This window comes from Ovis canadensis, chromosome 1, assembly GCF_042477335.2.
Source record: "Ovis canadensis isolate MfBH-ARS-UI-01 breed Bighorn chromosome 1, ARS-UI_OviCan_v2, whole genome shotgun sequence".
NCBI classification, from domain to species: domain Eukaryota; kingdom Metazoa; phylum Chordata; class Mammalia; order Artiodactyla; family Bovidae; genus Ovis; species Ovis canadensis.
In genome coordinates, this window is record NC_091245.1 from 267,560,571 (window position 1) to 267,578,314 (window position 17,744).

The 17,744-nt window shown below is 55.9% G+C and overlaps 1 protein-coding gene across 1 annotated transcript in view; it reads left to right on the forward strand.

Moving 5' to 3' along the window:
• The window catches only part of TRPM2 (transient receptor potential cation channel subfamily M member 2), a 51,732-nt gene that overhangs the window by 18,990 nt on the left and 14,998 nt on the right, over positions 1-17,744 (forward strand). Inside the window, exons 7-18 of the mRNA XM_069566421.1 lie at positions 1,157-1,337; positions 1,865-1,926; positions 3,817-4,017; positions 7,946-8,048; positions 9,893-10,014; positions 10,185-10,520; positions 13,626-13,763; positions 15,023-15,152; positions 15,321-15,466; positions 16,289-16,401; positions 16,775-16,988; positions 17,469-17,587. Of these exons, the coding sequence (XP_069422522.1) occupies positions 1,157-1,337; positions 1,865-1,926; positions 3,817-4,017; positions 7,946-8,048; positions 9,893-10,014; positions 10,185-10,520; positions 13,626-13,763; positions 15,023-15,152; positions 15,321-15,466; positions 16,289-16,401; positions 16,775-16,988; positions 17,469-17,587 (1,865 nt within the window). The remainder of the gene's footprint in view (positions 1-1,156; positions 1,338-1,864; positions 1,927-3,816; positions 4,018-7,945; positions 8,049-9,892; positions 10,015-10,184; positions 10,521-13,625; positions 13,764-15,022; positions 15,153-15,320; positions 15,467-16,288; positions 16,402-16,774; positions 16,989-17,468; positions 17,588-17,744) is intronic.

A 17,744-nucleotide genomic window follows, 5' to 3' on the forward strand; every position in this document is an offset into this window, starting at 1 on the left:
TTCAGATCGCAGAGCCTGGCCTTTTAGCCCGGGGCTCAATGGTTCCCTGATTCCCTTCTCATGAGCCTCTCTTCTGAGCTTGAAGACAGAGCCTTCCTGCGTCCATTCACCTGGGTGCAGGCCTGAGAAACAATTGCTTAAATGTAGGGATGTGAATTGGAAAAGAGAACTGATTCATCCAGTAAGATTTTTTGAGGACACAGCAGATTTGGCATAATGAGCACACGGAAGTTTGGAGGGAAACACTGGCCCCCAAATAAAATTCTCCTTGACACACCGAGGAGGTGTGATGACGACTGTCCCACAAGGTTTGACTGATGGACGAGGCTCTGGCCTTCCTGGGGCGGGGGAGATGTGCGTTCACTTCCTGGAGAGGGTGTCCTCTGCAAAGCGACTCCTCATGTCAGTCGCAGACACTAGTCACCAGGCAGCCGGCCCCTCGGCTGCTGTCCTTCCATGTCCACGTCACAGATGTGCTTAGTGGACTGGATGGGCTCTGTCTTAACTGTTGTTACACAGAGTGGAAATTTAAGGCCCAGAGATACTGATTGACTTCCAACATCACGCTTCACTTTTCTCCCCATCTTGAGTTCAGAGGACTTCCGGTGGCACCACCTGCCCTCCTCTGTGGCATCCAGGGGCCGTGTGCACGGGTCCATAGCCGCCTCTCCTGGACCTGTGTCCCAAGAGACCACAGAACTGATGGCTTAAAGCAACCGAAGTGTACTCTCGCATTTCTGAACTCCAGAAGACTGGCACCAGTACCACTTGGCCAGAATTGAGATATGGGCAGGGCCAGGCTCCCTCCAGTGGCTAGAAGCTGAACTGCCTGCCTCCTCCAGCTCTGGTGGATGCCGCTTTCCCGGCTTGTGCCCACATCGCTGCAGCCTCTGCTCTTGGTCACGTGACCTCCTCCTCGTCTAGGCACACTTGTCATGGCATTTAGGACCCACCTGGATGGTCAGTGCTAAGATCCTTAGCTTCATCACGTGACCAAAGGCCGTGTTTCCAGATGACAGAACATTCCCAGCCTCCAGGGTTTAGGACCTGATATCTTGGCGGGGAGTATCACTTATCCCGCCTGCTAGAGCACCCCTTCCTGGCATGAAAGATGCAGAGCTGTCTGTCTGTCCCGCCCATCTCTCTCCATCCCCAGGTTGGCTTCCCTGCTGAGTACATCATGGATGAGGGAGGCCAAGGGAACCTGACCTGCCTGGACAGCAACCACTCCCACTTCATCCTTGTGGATGACGGGACCCACGGCCGCTATGGGGTCGAGATTCCCCTGAGGACAAACCTGGAGAAGTTCATATCGCAGCAGACCAAGGAGAGAGGAGGTGAGTGGGGCCCGCTTTCCAGGGCACTTGGAGGAGACGGGAGTGGGCTGGTTCAGGGGTCTGGGGCTCAGCTGGCTGTAGCCAGGACATTTGGTGGGTGGGGTGCTGGGGCAGCCATCAGAACACACCTGGACATCTGTATACTTGGTCAGGGGGTCGTCTTCTCATGCCCCTTTAACAGAGGGAAAGGCCAGGCAGGCACTCAGGACACAGAGCACCCTGTGGTCCCTTCACTACACACATATCTCAGTTTGGAAACCAGAGCGTGAAGGAGTCAAAGCTCAGGCTTTGACCTCATTTCCTCTGTGGCTGGGGTGGGATGGACCCTAGGGAGCTGGGAGGTCAAAAACACAGGGTTCTGCACGTGTTTTGCTGGTTGGTTGGACACCTTTGAGCTGAGGTTTTCAAGTTCCGCTGCATATTGGGGTTCCCAGAGTGTTGTTAGGCTGCAGCTGGCAGGAGTGGGGAGGGCCCCAGGGGATGCTTGGAGCCCACGGTCCTCGACTGTGTTCTCTGCTTCGTCCTAGGTGTGGCTATCAAGATCCCAATTGTCTGCGTGGTGCTGGAAGGGGGCCCCGGCACACTGAACGTGAGTCCTACTGGGGATGGGCCTCTTGGGTCAAGTTCTGTGGTGGGTGAGTAACTGCCCAGAGTGCTGTGACCTGCCTCCCAGGGAGGCTGTCGGCAAGAGGGGGCAGAGAGCCTGTCCACTGATGGAGGGAGGTGCGTTCACCATGCGCAGTCTCTCTGGGTGGGTGGGTCGGAGCCTTCTGAGAGGCCCTGCCGTGGGAGGGTCAGCCCTGGGGCTTGACCAGCACAGAGCAAAGAGGGGTTCCAGAGGGACTGCAGCCCTCACCTGCAGGACCCCAGGACAGCCTGTGGGGGGCTTCTAGAGCTCTGCACTCAGGCTCCCAGGAGGGGTCCTCAAAGTACAGCCCTCAGCAACCCCCGCCCCCAGCCCCTTTTCATTTAGCAGCTGAATGTAAAGCAGGCTTTGACACATGGCCACGGAGCTTCATGCTGACCTGCTCTCCAGCAGGGAATGTGCCTGCCTCACGGAACTCGGGCCAAACTGACCTCTGCCATAGGACTGTAGGGTGCTTGCAGCTGCAGGACTGCCCTGGAGAAGCTGGACTCCCTGCCTCCTCCAGCTCTGGTGGATGCCACTTTCTTGCCTTGTGCCTGCATCGCTGCAGCCTCTGCTCTTGGCCACGTGATGGCGGCTATGGGTCCCGTCGTCCACAAAGATGGAGTGGGAGTGGCTGCTGTCCAGGCAGGTCAGGTGCCCTTGGCCTCCCTCATCCATGATGTACTCGGCAGGGAAGCCGCCCTGGGGATGGAGAGAGGTGGGCAGGACAGACAGACAGCTCTGCATCTTTCACGCTAGGAAGGGGTGCTCTAGCAGGCGGGATAAGTGATACTCCCCGCCAAGATGTCAGGCCCTAAACCCTGGAGGCTGGGAATGTTCTGTCATCTGGAAACATGGCCTTTGGTCACGTGATGAAGCTAAGGATCTTAGCACCGACCATCCAGGTGGGTCCTAAACGCCATGGCAATTGTCCCTAGACGAGGAGGAGGTCACGTGACCAAGAGCAGAGGCTGCAGCGATGTGGGCACAAGGCAAGAAAGTGGCATCCACCAGAGCTGGAGGAGGCAGGCAGTTCAGCTTCTAGCCACTGGAGGGAGCCTGGCCCTGCACAAGTCTTGAATTGGGGCAGAGCATGACGTTCTGTTTATGTTTAGTAACCTCAGGGGTTCAGCATAGGTCCTGGGGTACCTCTGCAGGCAGAATGTGTCTGAGTCCTCCTGTTCCCTCTGAGACTCTCCCACAGCAGTGCCCAGAGCAGATCATCCTTCCTGCTGTGGTGGTGCCCATTCCTCATGGTGCTCTCACCCTGATCTCTGGGGGTCTCCCTCCATGTCCTTGTCTCACCCTGGGTCTCAAGGTGGGTGTGGAACTCTGGCCCAGGCAGTGCCCCCTTCTTTCTGGGGATGGCTCTCGTGTCCACACGTTAAGGGGGTGGAAACGTCCCAATCTTTCATGACAGTGGAGTCAAGTGACAGGCCTGAGAGAGGTGGCATGTCGGGTGTGTACCCCATGTATATCAGGATCAGTGCCCGCCCCTCTGAGCAGAGGAACGCACCAAGTAAATGCCTTCAGTAAACTTCCCAGCGGGGCTTTCCTGGTGGCTCAGTGGTAAAGAATCCCCCTGCCAATGCAGGAGATGCAGGTCCGATCCCTGGGTCAGATCCCCTAGAGAAGGAAATGGCAGCCCACTCCAGTATCCTTGCCTGGAGAATCCATGGACAGAGGAGCCTGGCAGGCTACAGTCCACGGGTCACAAAGAACTGACCACAACTGAGCGACTAAAACAACAAGAACAAACCTTCACAGTAGCCGGACAGCAGGGCTCTCGGAGAACCCTCTGCTTTAGGAGGGGTGGGTGTGGGTGGGCTTATACTGGCCCCTGTGTTGCAGACCATCTACAATGCTATCACCAACGGCACCCCCTGTGTGGTTGTGGAGGGCTCGGGCCGTGTGGCTGACGTCATCGCGCAGGTAGCCGGCCTGCCCATCTCTGAGATCACAATCTCCCTGATTCAGCAGAAGCTGAGCATGTTCTTCCAGGGGATGTTTGAGACCTTCACTGAAAGTAAGATCGTGGAGTGGACCAAAAAGGTGAGACTGATGGGTGCGTCAGTCACCAGGTGTGAACCTGCAGCCATAAGTTAGACGCAGTCAGCCTGGCCAGTGGGACCAGGGCACACATAACCAAGACTCAGAAGCCCTGGCCGACCTGGGCGTGGGAGCCATCTGCGGGGGTGAGGGCTATGAGCCGGGCAGGCAGGGAGCTGTTGGCTGAGGCAGCAGGCTGCCCTGCAAGGGAGTATGTGCTGGGCCTCCGCCTGTAGAACTCCAGGTGGGCAGGTAATACAGGGCACGAGGCACAGCCATCCTGGAAGGAGGACCCTGTGCACTGGGTGGGCACAAGGCTGGTGCTGAGGCCCTGGGGGTGGCAGAGGGGTGGGGAGACCAGATTCAGGCAACTGGGGTGCTGCAAGTGACGGCAGTGGGTAGCAGGGTCCACCTTCTAGGGTTGTCAAGGTGCGGAGACATGTAGATGTATCATATGGGGGCCCCTGAGTGGCTCTGGGAACCATGTAGTGATCTGGGGGTGGTTTCACATGCACCCCCAGATAGCGGCATCCGTGGCCCGGCCCATCCTAGGACCAGCATTCCAGAGGGAATCCCGTTGCCAGTGGTTTTGGAGACTAATTCTGGGAGGGAGCTAGTTCCATCCAAAGAGGGGACCCCCACCCCTCCGTGGGAGGAGATGCTGAGTGAAAGCACAGGGAGCTGGGGACAGGACCCTGCGGCTACACGTCCAGCGACAGATCATTCAAAGAGGACTCAGCCTTGCTTCACGTGCCTGCCTGTCCTCTCTCCTTGTTTTGGGACCATTTTAGCTTCTTGGGAAAGAGCACAGGTCGTAGAGGGTTTCTGTTTACTTTCACAGCTCCCTGCTGTTAGTACCCTGCGCAAACCCCGCCCGGGGGGCCAGAACCAAGCAGTCAGCTCTGGTTCATCGCTGTCCACCAGACTCGGGCTGTCCGGATGGTTGGGACCTGAACCATCAGCCTGTTGTCTTCATTGTCTCTTTTATTTCTCTTTCTAGTGTGACATTTTCTAGCTAGCCCACTGGATTCCAAAGATTTTTCTGGAACGTTACCATATGAATTGGATGACAGTGGGCTGCTCTGGTCGAGGGAGTGGGCGGGGGTCTCTGGGACATGGCTTTCTGCCCATCCCCTCAACTCCTGAGCAGTGAGCCTCATGGGTGCCCCCACCCCGAATGGTCTGGCTTGGACCCTTCTCCTGACTCGTGGGGAGAGCATGGCTGTTATAGCCCAGGACCATGATTGCCCTGCATTTCAGTAATTTTGCTGTAAAACGCATTGGTATTTGCTCTTCCATGGCTAGAGTGGGGGATGACACCGGGTACAGGCGGGTGAAGACCTTGCAAGGCTTATTCTGAAAACCTTACAGACAGGCTTCTTGCTGGGCTGGGAGGGGAGGTGGTGCAGGAGTATAAATGGGACGTCTCTCCAAGTCCTGGAAAGAAGGAGCTTCTCTTTCACATCCTTTGAGTTAGTTGGATCATCTGGGGCATTTGGAATGGACCTCAGAATTGGTCAAATCCCCAGTGCAGATTTTGGGGGTCCTGTTGAGCTCTGCAGAGGGACGCATGGCCTGGCCCCAGCCTCCAAAGAGGGAGAAGGTGTGAAGGAGAGTGGCTAGGTGAGCCCTTGACACCCAGGAAGCCTTTGGCTGGTAGAGAGCCACCCCCCACCACCCCGCACCGCCGCCCTCCAGCCCCGGTGGTCCTACCAACCCTGCAGTCCGGCTGTGCTCTGAGCCCCCAGGGCCTGGGGTCACCTGTCCTGAGGTCCCCTGACCCCTGTTTCCTGGCAGGATTCTTTGTGGGATGGAGGCAGTCAGGGCCTCTCTGACCCTCGGTTTCCCCAACAGGGAGTTGGGGCTGACAAAGCAGCTGGGGTCTGTGTCTGTCATGTACTCCATAGATGCTAAACCAGGTTGTTGAATCTCCTGGAGGTTCACAGTTTAAGTGCCTGACGTGCTCCTTTCAGGGCAAGTCTGTGAAGCAGCTTGGTTCTAACCACGTCCAATCTCAGGCCTTGTGGACGGTCTGTGCCCACCAGCCAAAGACCAAGCAGAGGGCTGGGGCCCCCGATGGGAGCTGGGTGGGGGGAGGGCAGCAGGCAGCCCAGGGTGAGCAGGACAGGTTCCACGGGCAGCACAGTGACCCTCTCTCGTCTGTCTTCTCATGGCCTCAGCAGACCTCTTAAGGTTCTGGGTGATGTTTTCACTGTGGACGTCAGGTCAGCTCTTCATGGAGCTGGCGGGTATTGGCCGGCAGGCCTTTGGCCTTCCCTCAGTTAGCTTGTAAATTATTCAGGCGATTCTCAGAAGTGGGTCTAATCTGCTGAGGTTTAAAGGAGCTTGTGTTATCAATCCATTGCTGAGTCAAGGCCTGAAAATGGTGTTTCATACATGCCAGTCTTCAGCCAGGGGGCTGCCCGTGATGGTGGCTCCTGTTCAGTGGAGAAGGGTCCCCCAGAGCTGTGATCACTGATTCACTCCACAGGCCTTGGGGCTGCTCTGCCCCATGGTTGGTACATGGGTGCAGCCCCGGGAGGATGCGGATATCTGCCCTGGGGGTCTTCTTGCTGACCCGCAGCCAGCACCACATCGCTGGTGTCAGGAGGAGTGCTGGCCTTCTCTCAGAAGTCCCGCTCTCTTGTCTGCAGATCAGGGGTGATGGGGCTTAGACTCAGAGGATGGAGCAGGGTCACCTGGGAAAGTACTTAATACCGGGTCAATGCACACGTGCAGTAGCTACTCCGTCCTGTGAATCAGGAGTAGGGTTAAATCCGGGAGAGGTTTTGGCTGGAGGATGGGGCGGGGTTGGGAAGAGAGACATTTTGGGCATTTTGGAGTTGACATGAAAGCGGGATCCTGAGGGATGGGGAAGGTTGGGGTCTTAGAGGTGGAGGCAGGGTGTATGAGGGGCCCTCTAGGTGGGAGAAGTCTTTATAGAGGGTACAGAGGCAAGAGCCGTGTCCAGGCTGAGGGGAAGGAGGTGGGGGAAGGCGGGGAAGGCAGGGAAGGCAGGAGGGGCTGGGCATGGTGGCCTGGGAGCTGGGAGTGGAGTCTGAAGCTTTGGGGTGTGAGGAACCAGCTGAGGCCCACCCCCGCCTCAGGGTGAAAGTTCAAGGGAGCAGTGACTGGTGGCAGGTCTTGTCATTCGGTCGTTCAGTCGTGTCCAGCTCTTTGCGACCCCATGGACTGCAGCACGCCAGGCTTCCCTGTCCTTCACCATCTCCCGGAGCTTGCTCAAACTCATGTCCATTGAGTCGGTGATGCCATCCAACCATCTCATCCTCTGTCATCCCCTTTCTTCCTGCCTTCAATCTTTCCCAGCATAAGGGTCTTTTCCAATGAGTTGGCTCTTCCCATCAGGTAGCCAAAGTATTGGAGCTTCAGCTTCAACATCAGTCCTTCCAGTGAACATTCAGGGTTGATTTCCTTTAGGATTGACTGGTTTGATCACCTTGCAGTCCAAGGGACTCTCGAGTCTTCTCCAACTGTGGCAGTTCTGGCAGCAGAGATGATAGGCAGATGAGATGGATGACAGCTAGATAGAGAGGGGACAGGAAATAGAGGATAGATGGATTGGTGATTGATAGGTAGGTAGGCAAGGCCCAGGCAGAGGCCCAGGCAGAGGTCTTCAGTTAAGCGTCGCTGGGTGTTGAACAGATGCCACTGATCACTGAGGTGGAGATTCTACCCCAAAGGCCACTCGGAAACACCATGTGTTTGGTCCTCACGCATCTTCATCTTCATCACCGTCTTCATCATCATCTTCATCTTCATCACCCCAGCGGCATGGGGATGAGGTGGTGGTCCTGGCCACATGGCAGGCGGGACTCCTGCCTGGGGCTCCGGTTCTGTGTCCGGGCCCTTGGTTCTGCAGGTGCCCTTTGAAGAGGTGGGGGGAATCTCATGAGGAAAATGCCTGTTGCAGATTCAAGACATCGTCCGGAGGCGGCAGCTGCTCACTGTGTTCCGGGAAGGGAAGGACGGCCAGCAGGACGTGGACGTGGCCATCCTGCAGGCCTTGCTGAAAGGTGAGGGTCAGGTGAGGCGAGGATGTGGGGGAGGAGCCAGAGTCCTCGCCCAGAAGAGCCAGAAATACCACCCATGGGCAGACGTGCTGGTCAGAGAGCAGCCGGACCTCGCCAGGCCACCTCACGCTCCCCCTGGGCAGGTGGTGCCAATCACTGATGTGGGGGTGTAGGCGCCTTTCTCAACTCACCTTCTTACCGGAAATCTGAGTGCAGCCTGTACTGATCCACCCCTTCACGGTCATCGCAGTTCCTTGTAAAATTCTGGGGTAGGAAGAGCGAGCCTCGGAAGTCTGCTCCTGCCTCCCCATGTTCTGTCTCCTGTCTAACTCCTGTGTCTCCAGTGACAGAGTCCAAGTGCAGGGGAGACTCCAAACTTAGGCATCTGCGAGACCAGCAGCGCTCTTGGCCAACCTCCACTCCTTAGTCCGACTTCTGCCCTTCGGCTTGTTCTCCCGAGACCCACACTTCACTCTTCCTTCCTCTCCCACTTCTGGGGAGAGACCCATGCTTCCCTGTCCTTCCTGCCAGCATGAACCAGGTCATGACATCCCTGGTGCCCAGGAACGTTTGTTCTGAGCTGAATGGCCCCTCACCCTGGAGGGAGGCCAGCCCCAGGCCAGCAGCGATGGCAGAGCGGGAAGCGTTCACGGTAGGGGGTCAGCTCGTTCACTGTTTCTGTGCACTGGTCCCCACGCTGTGGGTGTGGGTCCAGGCTGCTCTGCACCCTCACCCACACTTGGTCCTGTCAGTCCTTGAAGCTGCAGCCCTCCTGGTGGGTGTGAAGCCAGACCGCTGTGTGGGTTGAATTTGTGTCTCCGGGCTTGTTGGCCATTTGCATTTCATCTAGATGAAGTGTCTGTCAGATCTTTTGTCCATGTTTAATTGGTTATTTGTCTCTTTTGTGGAGATTTAAGAGTTCTTGGTATATCCTTGTGCAAATCCTGTGTTGGACCTATATGCTGGGATGTTTTCTCTTGGTTCACGGTCTGCTTTTATATGTCCTCCAAGGGATCTTTAGGGAGCAGAAGGGATATACATGTATCTATTCAATTTTTTTGCCACACTGGGTGGTCTGTGGGATCTTAGTTCCCCAACTGGGATCAAACCCACAACCCTCTGCAGTGGAAGTTTGAAGTCTTAACGCTGGACCACGAGGAAAGTCCCAAAGAAAGCTTATTGGTAACATTTTAGTTTACCAATTTTTTTCCTTCATTATTTATGTTCTTCCCATCCCAAGAGATCTTTCCCTTTCCTGCAGTTGCTAATACTTTCTTCGTAGCCACAGCCTTTACGTGTAGGTTTGTGATTCATGTCACGTTACTTTCTTTGTATGTTGTGAGGTAAAGGTCAGAGTTCTTTTCTCTTCTTCCCTAAATAACAACTCATGTTTTAAAATGTTAGTCCAGAAAGAGCAGAAACTAGCTGGGCAAATAGTTGCACTGAGAACCTAGGTAAGGTGGTGGTTTTGAAAACAAGGCAAAGGGCATGTGCTGGTTTCCGTGGTCTAAGCTTTGAAAGTGAATGTTAAGGTGCCTGCCTTCCAGAGAACCGTGTCTCCTCCAAACTTAGGGCAGGGGGCTTGGGCAGGACCTGGGGCCAGGGCTGGGAGTAAGCAAGAGTGGAGACGGAAGCCCAGAGATGGTCAGATGGTACCCTGAAAGGAAAAGTGATTGTATGGAGGCATGTGCGTGGAGGGGGGGTGTGTGTGTGTTTCTTGACTGAGCACCTCATCTATTCAGCTGAAATGATGGAGACGCTTGCTGACCCCACCCTGACTTTGTTGGGCTTTGAAGTGGCTCTGAAGCCCAGATTGAAGTCCCCAATGCATGTGCTTCTACCTACAGCTTCTCGGAGCCTTGACCACTTTGGCCATGAGAACTGGGACCATCAGCTGAAGCTGGCGGTGGCGTGGAACCGCGTGGACATTGCCCAGAGTGAGATCTTCACTGATGAGCGACAGTGGAAGGTGAGACTGCGGGGAGCTGCCCTGGGGGGGCCTTGCTGGGGCTTGTCCAGACTCCGGCCCTGTCCTTGGTGAGGGTGACCGGCATGCCTCCTCCTCCCTGTCTTGGGGGTACCAAGATTGGGGCCCGAAGGCGGATGACCAAGTACATGGCCCCCATGGCCCCCTCTCAGCCCTCAGAGCTGTACCCCATGATGGTGGCTGCCCTCATCACCAATAAGCCGGAGTTCGTGAAGCTCTTCCTGGAGAACGGGGTGCAGTTGAAGGAGTTCGTCTCCCAGGCCACCCTGTTCTACCTGTACCAGAACCTGGAGCCCACCTGCCTGTTCCACTGCAAGCTGGACAAGGTGCTTGCTGGGGAGCCCGAGCGCCTGGACCCCAGCGTGCTTCTGCAGCATGTGGCCCAGGTGCTCCGGGAGCTCCTCGGAGACTCCACACAGCCGCTGTACTCCCGGCCCCGCTCCAGCAACCAGCAGCGCCTCCTCACAGTGCCCAGCGTCAAAATCAGTGTGAGTGTTGGCCAGCTTTGGAGCTCTGAAACACGAGCTTTCATTGTTATTGGGAAAGTTGGCTCTCGCTGTCATTACACAGATGGGGCAGGTTGCATGGCGGGCATCTTCTTTTCTCTTCTGTGGAGGCTGGAAGTCAAGGTCTGGGTGCTGACAGGTGAGCTTCTGGTGAGGCCTCTCCTCCTGGCCTGCAGAGGGCCGAGCACTCTCTGGCTCCATCCTCAGGGCGTCCAGTGTGGCTTCCTTTCCTCCTAGGCACCCTAAGGCTAGGGTCCTGTTGGATCAGGGCCCCACTTCTATGACCTCCCTTAACTTTAATCATGTGCATAAAGTTGTTGTTCAGTCGCTCAGTTGTGTCCAATTCTTTGCAACCCCATGGACTGCAGCACACCAGGCTTCCCCGTCCTTCACCATCTCTTGGAGCTTACTCAAACTCCTGTCCATTGAGTCGGTAATACCATCCAACAATCTTGTCCTCTGTCATGCCCTTCTCCTACTGCCCTCAATCTTTCCCAGCAGTAGGGTCTTTCCAATGCGTCATCTCTTCATATCAGGTGGCCAAAGTATTGGAGTGAAAGCTTCAGCCTCAGTCCTTCCAATGAATATTCAGGACTGATTTCCTTTAGGATTGACTGGTTGGATCTCCTTGCAGTCCAAGGGACTCTCAAGAGTCTTCAGCACCACAGTTCAAAAGCATCAGTCCTTTGGCACTCTATCTTCTTTATGGTCCAGCTCCCACATCCATACTACGTGAAAAAACCATACTTTGACTATATGTACCTTTGTCGGCAAAGTAACGTCTCTGCTTTTTAATAAGCTGTCTAGGTTTGTCATAGGTTTTTTCCCAAGAAGCAAGCATCTTTTAATTTCATGGCTGCAGTCACTGTCTGCAGTGATTTCGGAGCCCAAGAAAATAAAGTCTGTCACTGTTTCCACTGTTTCCCTATCTATTTGCCATGAAGTGATGGGAGCAGATGCCATGATCCTAGTTTTTTGAATGTTGGGTTTTAAGCCGGCTTTTTCAGTCTCCTCTTTCACCTTCATCAAGAGGCTCTTTAGTTCTCTTTCTGCCATAAGGGTGATGTTATCTGCATATCTGAGGTTGTTGATATTTCTCCTGGCAGTCTTGATTCCAGCTGTGTTTTATCCAGCCCGTGTGTAAAATCTCATCTCCAAATACAGTCACACTAGGGTTGGGGCTTCAGCATATGAAAGTGGTGGACACAATTCAGTACAGGAGCTCCCTTTCCAAAAACTTCCAACAGTACAAAAAATTATGCAGGAAAATGCTGTCCCTTGTGCCCCTTCCCCTGAGCCCTGCTCACACCATTGGTGTTTGTGTGGCTAGGTCAGCATAGCTCATCTGTGTCTGCGTGAGACGCACATGGGTGGCAATAATAGGGGTTTTCTAGTCTGAATCTTTATTTGATGGGGATCCTGCAGTTTCTAAGCATTAAGTGTAATGCTGGCATCTGTGGTATATTTATGTGAGTGAAACTCCTCTCAAGATTCAATAAGGTTTTACAAATGACACCTCAGGGCTGAACTTTGTCAGATGCCTTCTGAGAAGTTGAAATGCTCTTCTTCTTTCATATGAATTTGGTGAATTATAAGTCATTATTATTTTTTATCCCTATTTTGAATCTCAACTTGATTTCAGAGTAACATGCATTTAATCCGATGCTGGATTCCCAACATTTTTAGGGGTTTGCAGTGGTACTAGTGGTAAAGAGCCCACCGGCCAAAGCAGGAGATGTAAGAAGCGTTGGTTCAACCCCTGCATCTGGAACAGCCCCTAGAGGAGGACATGGCAACCCACTCTAGTATTGTTGCCTGGGAAATCCCATGGACAGAGAAGCCTGGCAGGCTACAGTTCATGGGGTCGCAAAGAATCAGACATGACTGAAAGGACTTAGTGCGTCAGAATGTTGTCTTTAATTGTAGTTTCATTTGGGGAGAGTTGTATATGTCAGGTTCTGGTATCAATTTTATGCTAGCTTTGTAAGATCATTGGGAAGAGTTTCTTCTTTCTCTGCCCTCTGGGACAGTTTATGTGGCTGAAGTTCACTGCCTCTTACACACTTGGCAGAATCCCCTGGGAGTACAGCAGGGCCCAGTGCCTTTTTGGGTAGTAATTCTGATAACTTTCTCTTTTTCTTTCCTGATGGTCCTGATGTTTAGGTTTTCTGTCTCTTCTCAGATCACAGTGATTTTGTTTTCTTCCTGCTAGAAAATTATGTACTTTCTTCAGGCTTGCAAATCCGTGCATTGTCCTAGGTGAGCTGTGCTGAACCCCTGAGACTGAAGCAGCTGCGGCTTGGTTCTGTACATTCGTGGTTCTAGTTTTCTTGATTCCAGTATATTTACGATGCCTAGTTGGAAAGTGCTTATGAAAGTCCCAAGTGGAAGCTCATATTGAACCATGTCTGTAATTTAAGAAGATGAATTAATTTTTCTTTCTTTCTTTTTTTTTTTCATAAAGATGAGCCTTCAGACAATTTCTGAAATCACTTAAAGTGTGGTTTTGTGTGTGATGTGGGAAATGTGTTCTCTGGGAATTGCTTCCAGAAGATGGAATTGTCTGAGGATGTGTTTGTTTACTGATGGGCCAGGAAGCCTGGAATCATTGTAGACTATATCACTGTAGACTGCGTGTGTCTGGGGCTAGGGGCCTCCCACCCACACATGGCTCTGTCTGGTCCTCCTTGCTGGTCTTCTCTGTAGGAGACACTGCAAGTTCCCTTGAAGAGGTCACAGCATGAATCTATTAACAGACTGTCTTAGAATTTTACTTCATAGATGCTATCACATAAGACTAAGGAATGCTGGGATGCCTGGCGAGTAGCAGGGGTCTACATACGATGTAGGTAGTAACTGAGGGTTGCACTTTCTGGGTGTTTCTCCATGTCTCCAGAGTGGTGCTTAAGAGACCCCAGTGTGCATGAGTGTTCATGAGAACCATCTGAGTGTTGTTGGAAAAGTGGCTCTCAGGGCTCATTCTCCGAGGATAGTGGGGCCGAGCTCAGGTCCTGCACCCTCAACAGATGCGCCGCCCGCCCCCCGCCCCCCTGCCAGGTGGGGGCACTGACTGTCTGCTGATCACAGGTGCAGAGAGTGAGTCGCCAATCCTCGTGCAAGCGTTCATCAGGCCAAGCTACCTTCACCATAGATCCGGTCCGGGATCTTCTCATTTGGGCCATCGTGCAGAACCGCCAGGAGCTGGCAGAAATCATCTGGGCTCAGGTCAGCAGACTGCAACTATCAGTGGACCAGTGACAGGGCTCCAGCCCCATGGCTGCCCGGGTCAGTGGACTCTGTAGGCACGTTCCGCCCCTGGAGGGGCTGCTTCTCTTTCCACTGATGGTTGGGGGGCTCAGGCATGATCTGTTACTAAAATGGGCGCTTCCCAGATGCTGTCGCCTGAGGCTGTTGCTGGGCTGTCTGGGAACTCCCACCAGTCAGCTGGGCGGCTCCTGGTAACTGGGCCTGAGTATGGCTTCATTTTCAATGAAGGGAACTGGCCGGGCAGCTCCTGGTCACTGGGCCTGCATGGGACTTTATCACCAATGAAGGGGACTGGCTGGGTGACTACTAGGCATTGGGCCCGCATGGGGCTTTATCACCCATGGCGGGGACTGGCTAGTCGGCTCTCTAAGAAGCAGAACACTGCAGGCCAGGACTCCCCGCATGGTTTTCCTTTATTTCAAGCTGGCTTTCCTCTTAATAGGAAAGTAAAGTTTCATAATTTTTCTCAGAGAGGCCTTGCTTTTCTAAGTCAGCATTTCCAGGCTGCTCTGAGAGCTGGCTCCCTCAGGGTCCTGGCAAGGCTCTGGCGACACCACCCCCCCACAACCCTCACCAAGGTTCTTGGAGGTATGCCCTCTCTCAAGGTGCTTGGAGGAGAGGGTAGGCGACAGAGCCGGCCTGACTGTAGCCTCAAGTATGCCCAGTGGGTCTTATTGGCCAGAAAAACCAAACTCAGGTTTCCAGGCTCTGACACCAACCCCTCACCCAGGCCAGTGCTGCCCTCAGAGCCAGGGCCTCTGGACTGAGTATTGAGAGCCTCCTGTGAGATTCTCTTGGCCCCCCTCTGGTGCCTGGGCCTGGGGGTGCCACCGAGGGTGAGGCCCTTGGCCTTGGACAGGGCCATGTGATGGCCAGGTCCTCGTTTCTCCTCTTTGGGAGCGCTCCTTGCATGGGGTTGACCAGATGCCTGGAGAGCTCTGGGCCTTGTGCCAGCAGGGCTGTTTGAGTGCCTGTGTCCAGTCTATTCTTGGGGAGCAAGGGGGCTGCCTGGCCTGTGCAGGAGCCTGACCACCAGCAGGGCTTGCCTGTGACCTGGGGTGAGCCCAGAGGTTTATGTGGGAGGAGCCACACTGAGTCCTCACCCCGCAGCCTGTGCTGTCTCAGGGCCTCTGTTCTTATCAGCCTGGGTGGTGGCGTGTTGGGGGTCCCGGGGCAGGACCATCCAGAGCCTCATGGTGGCTCCCCCGGGAACCCAGAGCCAGGACTGCATCGCCGCAGCCTTGGCTTGCAGCAAGATCCTAAAGGAGTTGTCCAAGGAGGAGGAGGACACGGACAGCTTGGAGGAGATGCTGGCGCTCGCGGACGAGTATGAACAGAGAGCCATTGGTGAGCTTCTGGGGCCGCAGCCTCAGACCCGGGCCCTCATGGGCGACCCTGGGGTCCTCGCTCCATCCCTGTGCACGCTGTGCTGTCTGGAGGGGCCGCGCTCTGCCGCTGTCTGCAGCTTCCCCTGGTGAGGATCCGGCTGCTGTGACGAGACCTTCTCCCATCCAGGGGTCTTCACTGAGTGCTACCGGAAGGATGAGGAGAGGGCTCAGAAGCTGCTGGTCCGCGTGTCGGAGGCCTGGGGCAGGACCACCTGCCTGCAGCTGGCCCTGGAGGCCAAGGACATGAAGTTCATGTCTCACGGGGGCATCCAGGTGATGTTCTGGGGGCCTCCTTCCGGAAATACCTGCCTTGGTGCTACAGGAGCGGATGCAGCCTCTTGTGCACATGGACAGCACAAGAGGTCACTATGTCAGGTCCTGTGGGGACCCATGGATGGCGCCGACCATCGGTCGCCTGCTGCAGACAGGCACACCCTCTCCTCACTGTTTGCCAAGGAGAGAGCCGATGCTGAGTGAGAGCGCCTGGTTAGTTGTGAAAGCGGTGGCTCACCTCTGCATGTGATGGATGTCCCTACCTGGGAGCCCCCAGCAGGCCTCCAGGGCCAGGCCTTAGCTCCCCTCACCCCTGCTACCTGGGGTCCCAGGAGGGATACATGGAGGTGGCGGGACATCCTCCTGGAGCAGCAAGCACAGGACACTGCGGTGTTGCCTTGGTGATATGAAATGTGTAGAGCACCGGGGGCCCCTCAGAGCCCTGGCGCTTCCTTGGAGCACAGCCTCATCCCGTCACCACATGCTGAGTTGGCTATGCTGGATCCCAGGGGCTTGGTGGGGAGGAGTTCTGCCCATACTGCCCACCCCCAGGGAGAGCTCAGGGGGCCAGCTGGTGAGAGTGGGACAGGGGGACAGAGCCCGGCTCCAGGGAGCCCAGTCCTGCCCCCAGAACCTCTTCCTGGGCTGGCAGACTCAGGACCAGACCAGAGCTGCCCACTGCGCTGCCCATCACCTCACCTGTGGGCCTAGCAGAGTGCCGTGCTTGAGCCTGCAGAGTCGCTCCTCCTTGGGGGTCTCAGGGAACGCAGGGTCAGGGCGGGTGGGGGGCCCATCGCCCTGAAACCCTCCCTCTGTCCGCAGGCCTACCTGACCAAGGTGTGGTGGGGCCAGCTCAGCGTGGACAATGGGCTCTGGCGCGTGGTGCTGAGCATGTTGTTCTTCCCGCTGCTCTACACCGGCCTCGTCTCCTTCAGGTGCCGGCCTGGCTGTGGGGCCTCTGGGGCTTGGGGCCAGACCTCCTTTCCCAAATGCCCCCTCTGGGGGTCTTCACTGCTGCCACCGGTCCCAGGATGGAGGGGATTCACGCTGGGGAGGGGTGAGAACTGCCGTCGCCCAGTATCCACCGGGGGCGAGTCCCACCAAGGCCTGAGGATTTTTGGATAGCCCTAAAGGAACCCGAGGGCCCTTCAAGGACCTCTTTGCAGGGCCGTGTGGCTGAGCCCCTACCACGGCCATGTGTGCAGGGTGGGTGGCCAGCCGCGAGTCCTGGGCCTCCCTTCTGTGGTGCGACCCGTGGCTGAGCTGGCCCTTCACGGCCATGGTCTCCCCTGCCCATGTCTTCCGCAGGAACAAGGGGCAGCAGGCGGAGGGGGGCCTGGCCCGCGTCCGCGCCTTCTTCAGCGCGCCCGTGGTCGTCTTCCACATGAACATCCTGTCCTACTTCGCCTTCCTCTGCCTGTTTGCCTACGTGCTCATGGTGGACTTCCAGCCCCAGCCCTCCGGCTGCGAGTGCCTCATCTACGTCTGGCTCTTCTCCCTGGTGTGCGAGGAGCTGCGGCAGGTGGGCCAGCCCGCTCCCACTCCACCCGCGGACCCTCCTACCCCCAGGAGCATCCTGGCCTCGATCACTTTCTCACGGTGGCCCTCGGCCCCATGCCATGCAGTGAGCCCCACGTGGGCGCTGAGAGCTGGGCGAGGCCTCTTGGAAAGTGTGGCCTTTGCTCTGCTAGCCACTTCCGCCCTTGTTCCTCCTCCACCCGAACCCCTCAAGGCATTGGTTTTTGCTTGAAACTCTCTTATCACCCCAACGGTGACATCACTGAGTGGTGTCCTGGACTTTGTGAGTCCCTGGCTCCCTTGTGAAGGACTCTGCAAAATGTGGGGGCCCCCTCTTGGGAGGGGAGCTGGGCTCAGTGGGGGCCACCTCTCTGGCCAGCAGCCTCTCCCCAACTCTCAGCTTCCCAGGAAGTGGCGCCGGTTTCCTGGTGGGGAACTGAGAAGGATGACCCACAGCCCCGCATGTCTGTGCTCATCCCCCTAGCTCTTCTATGACCCCGACGGGAGCGGGCTGCGGAAGGCGGTGCTCGTGTACTTCAGTGACTTCTGGAACAAGCTGGACGTGTGCGCGATCCTGCTCTTCATTGCGGGGCTGACCTGCCGGTGAGCGGCCTCCCCTCCTGCTGGCCCTCCCATCCTATTAAGGGAGCAGACCCCACAGGGCTGGGCTGGGGTGAGGCTGGGAGCTGGGGCCCCTCGCGGTTTCAGCACCTCTCTGGATATGTCTGTGCCGAGGGTGCCCTGCCCACGCGGAGCCAGG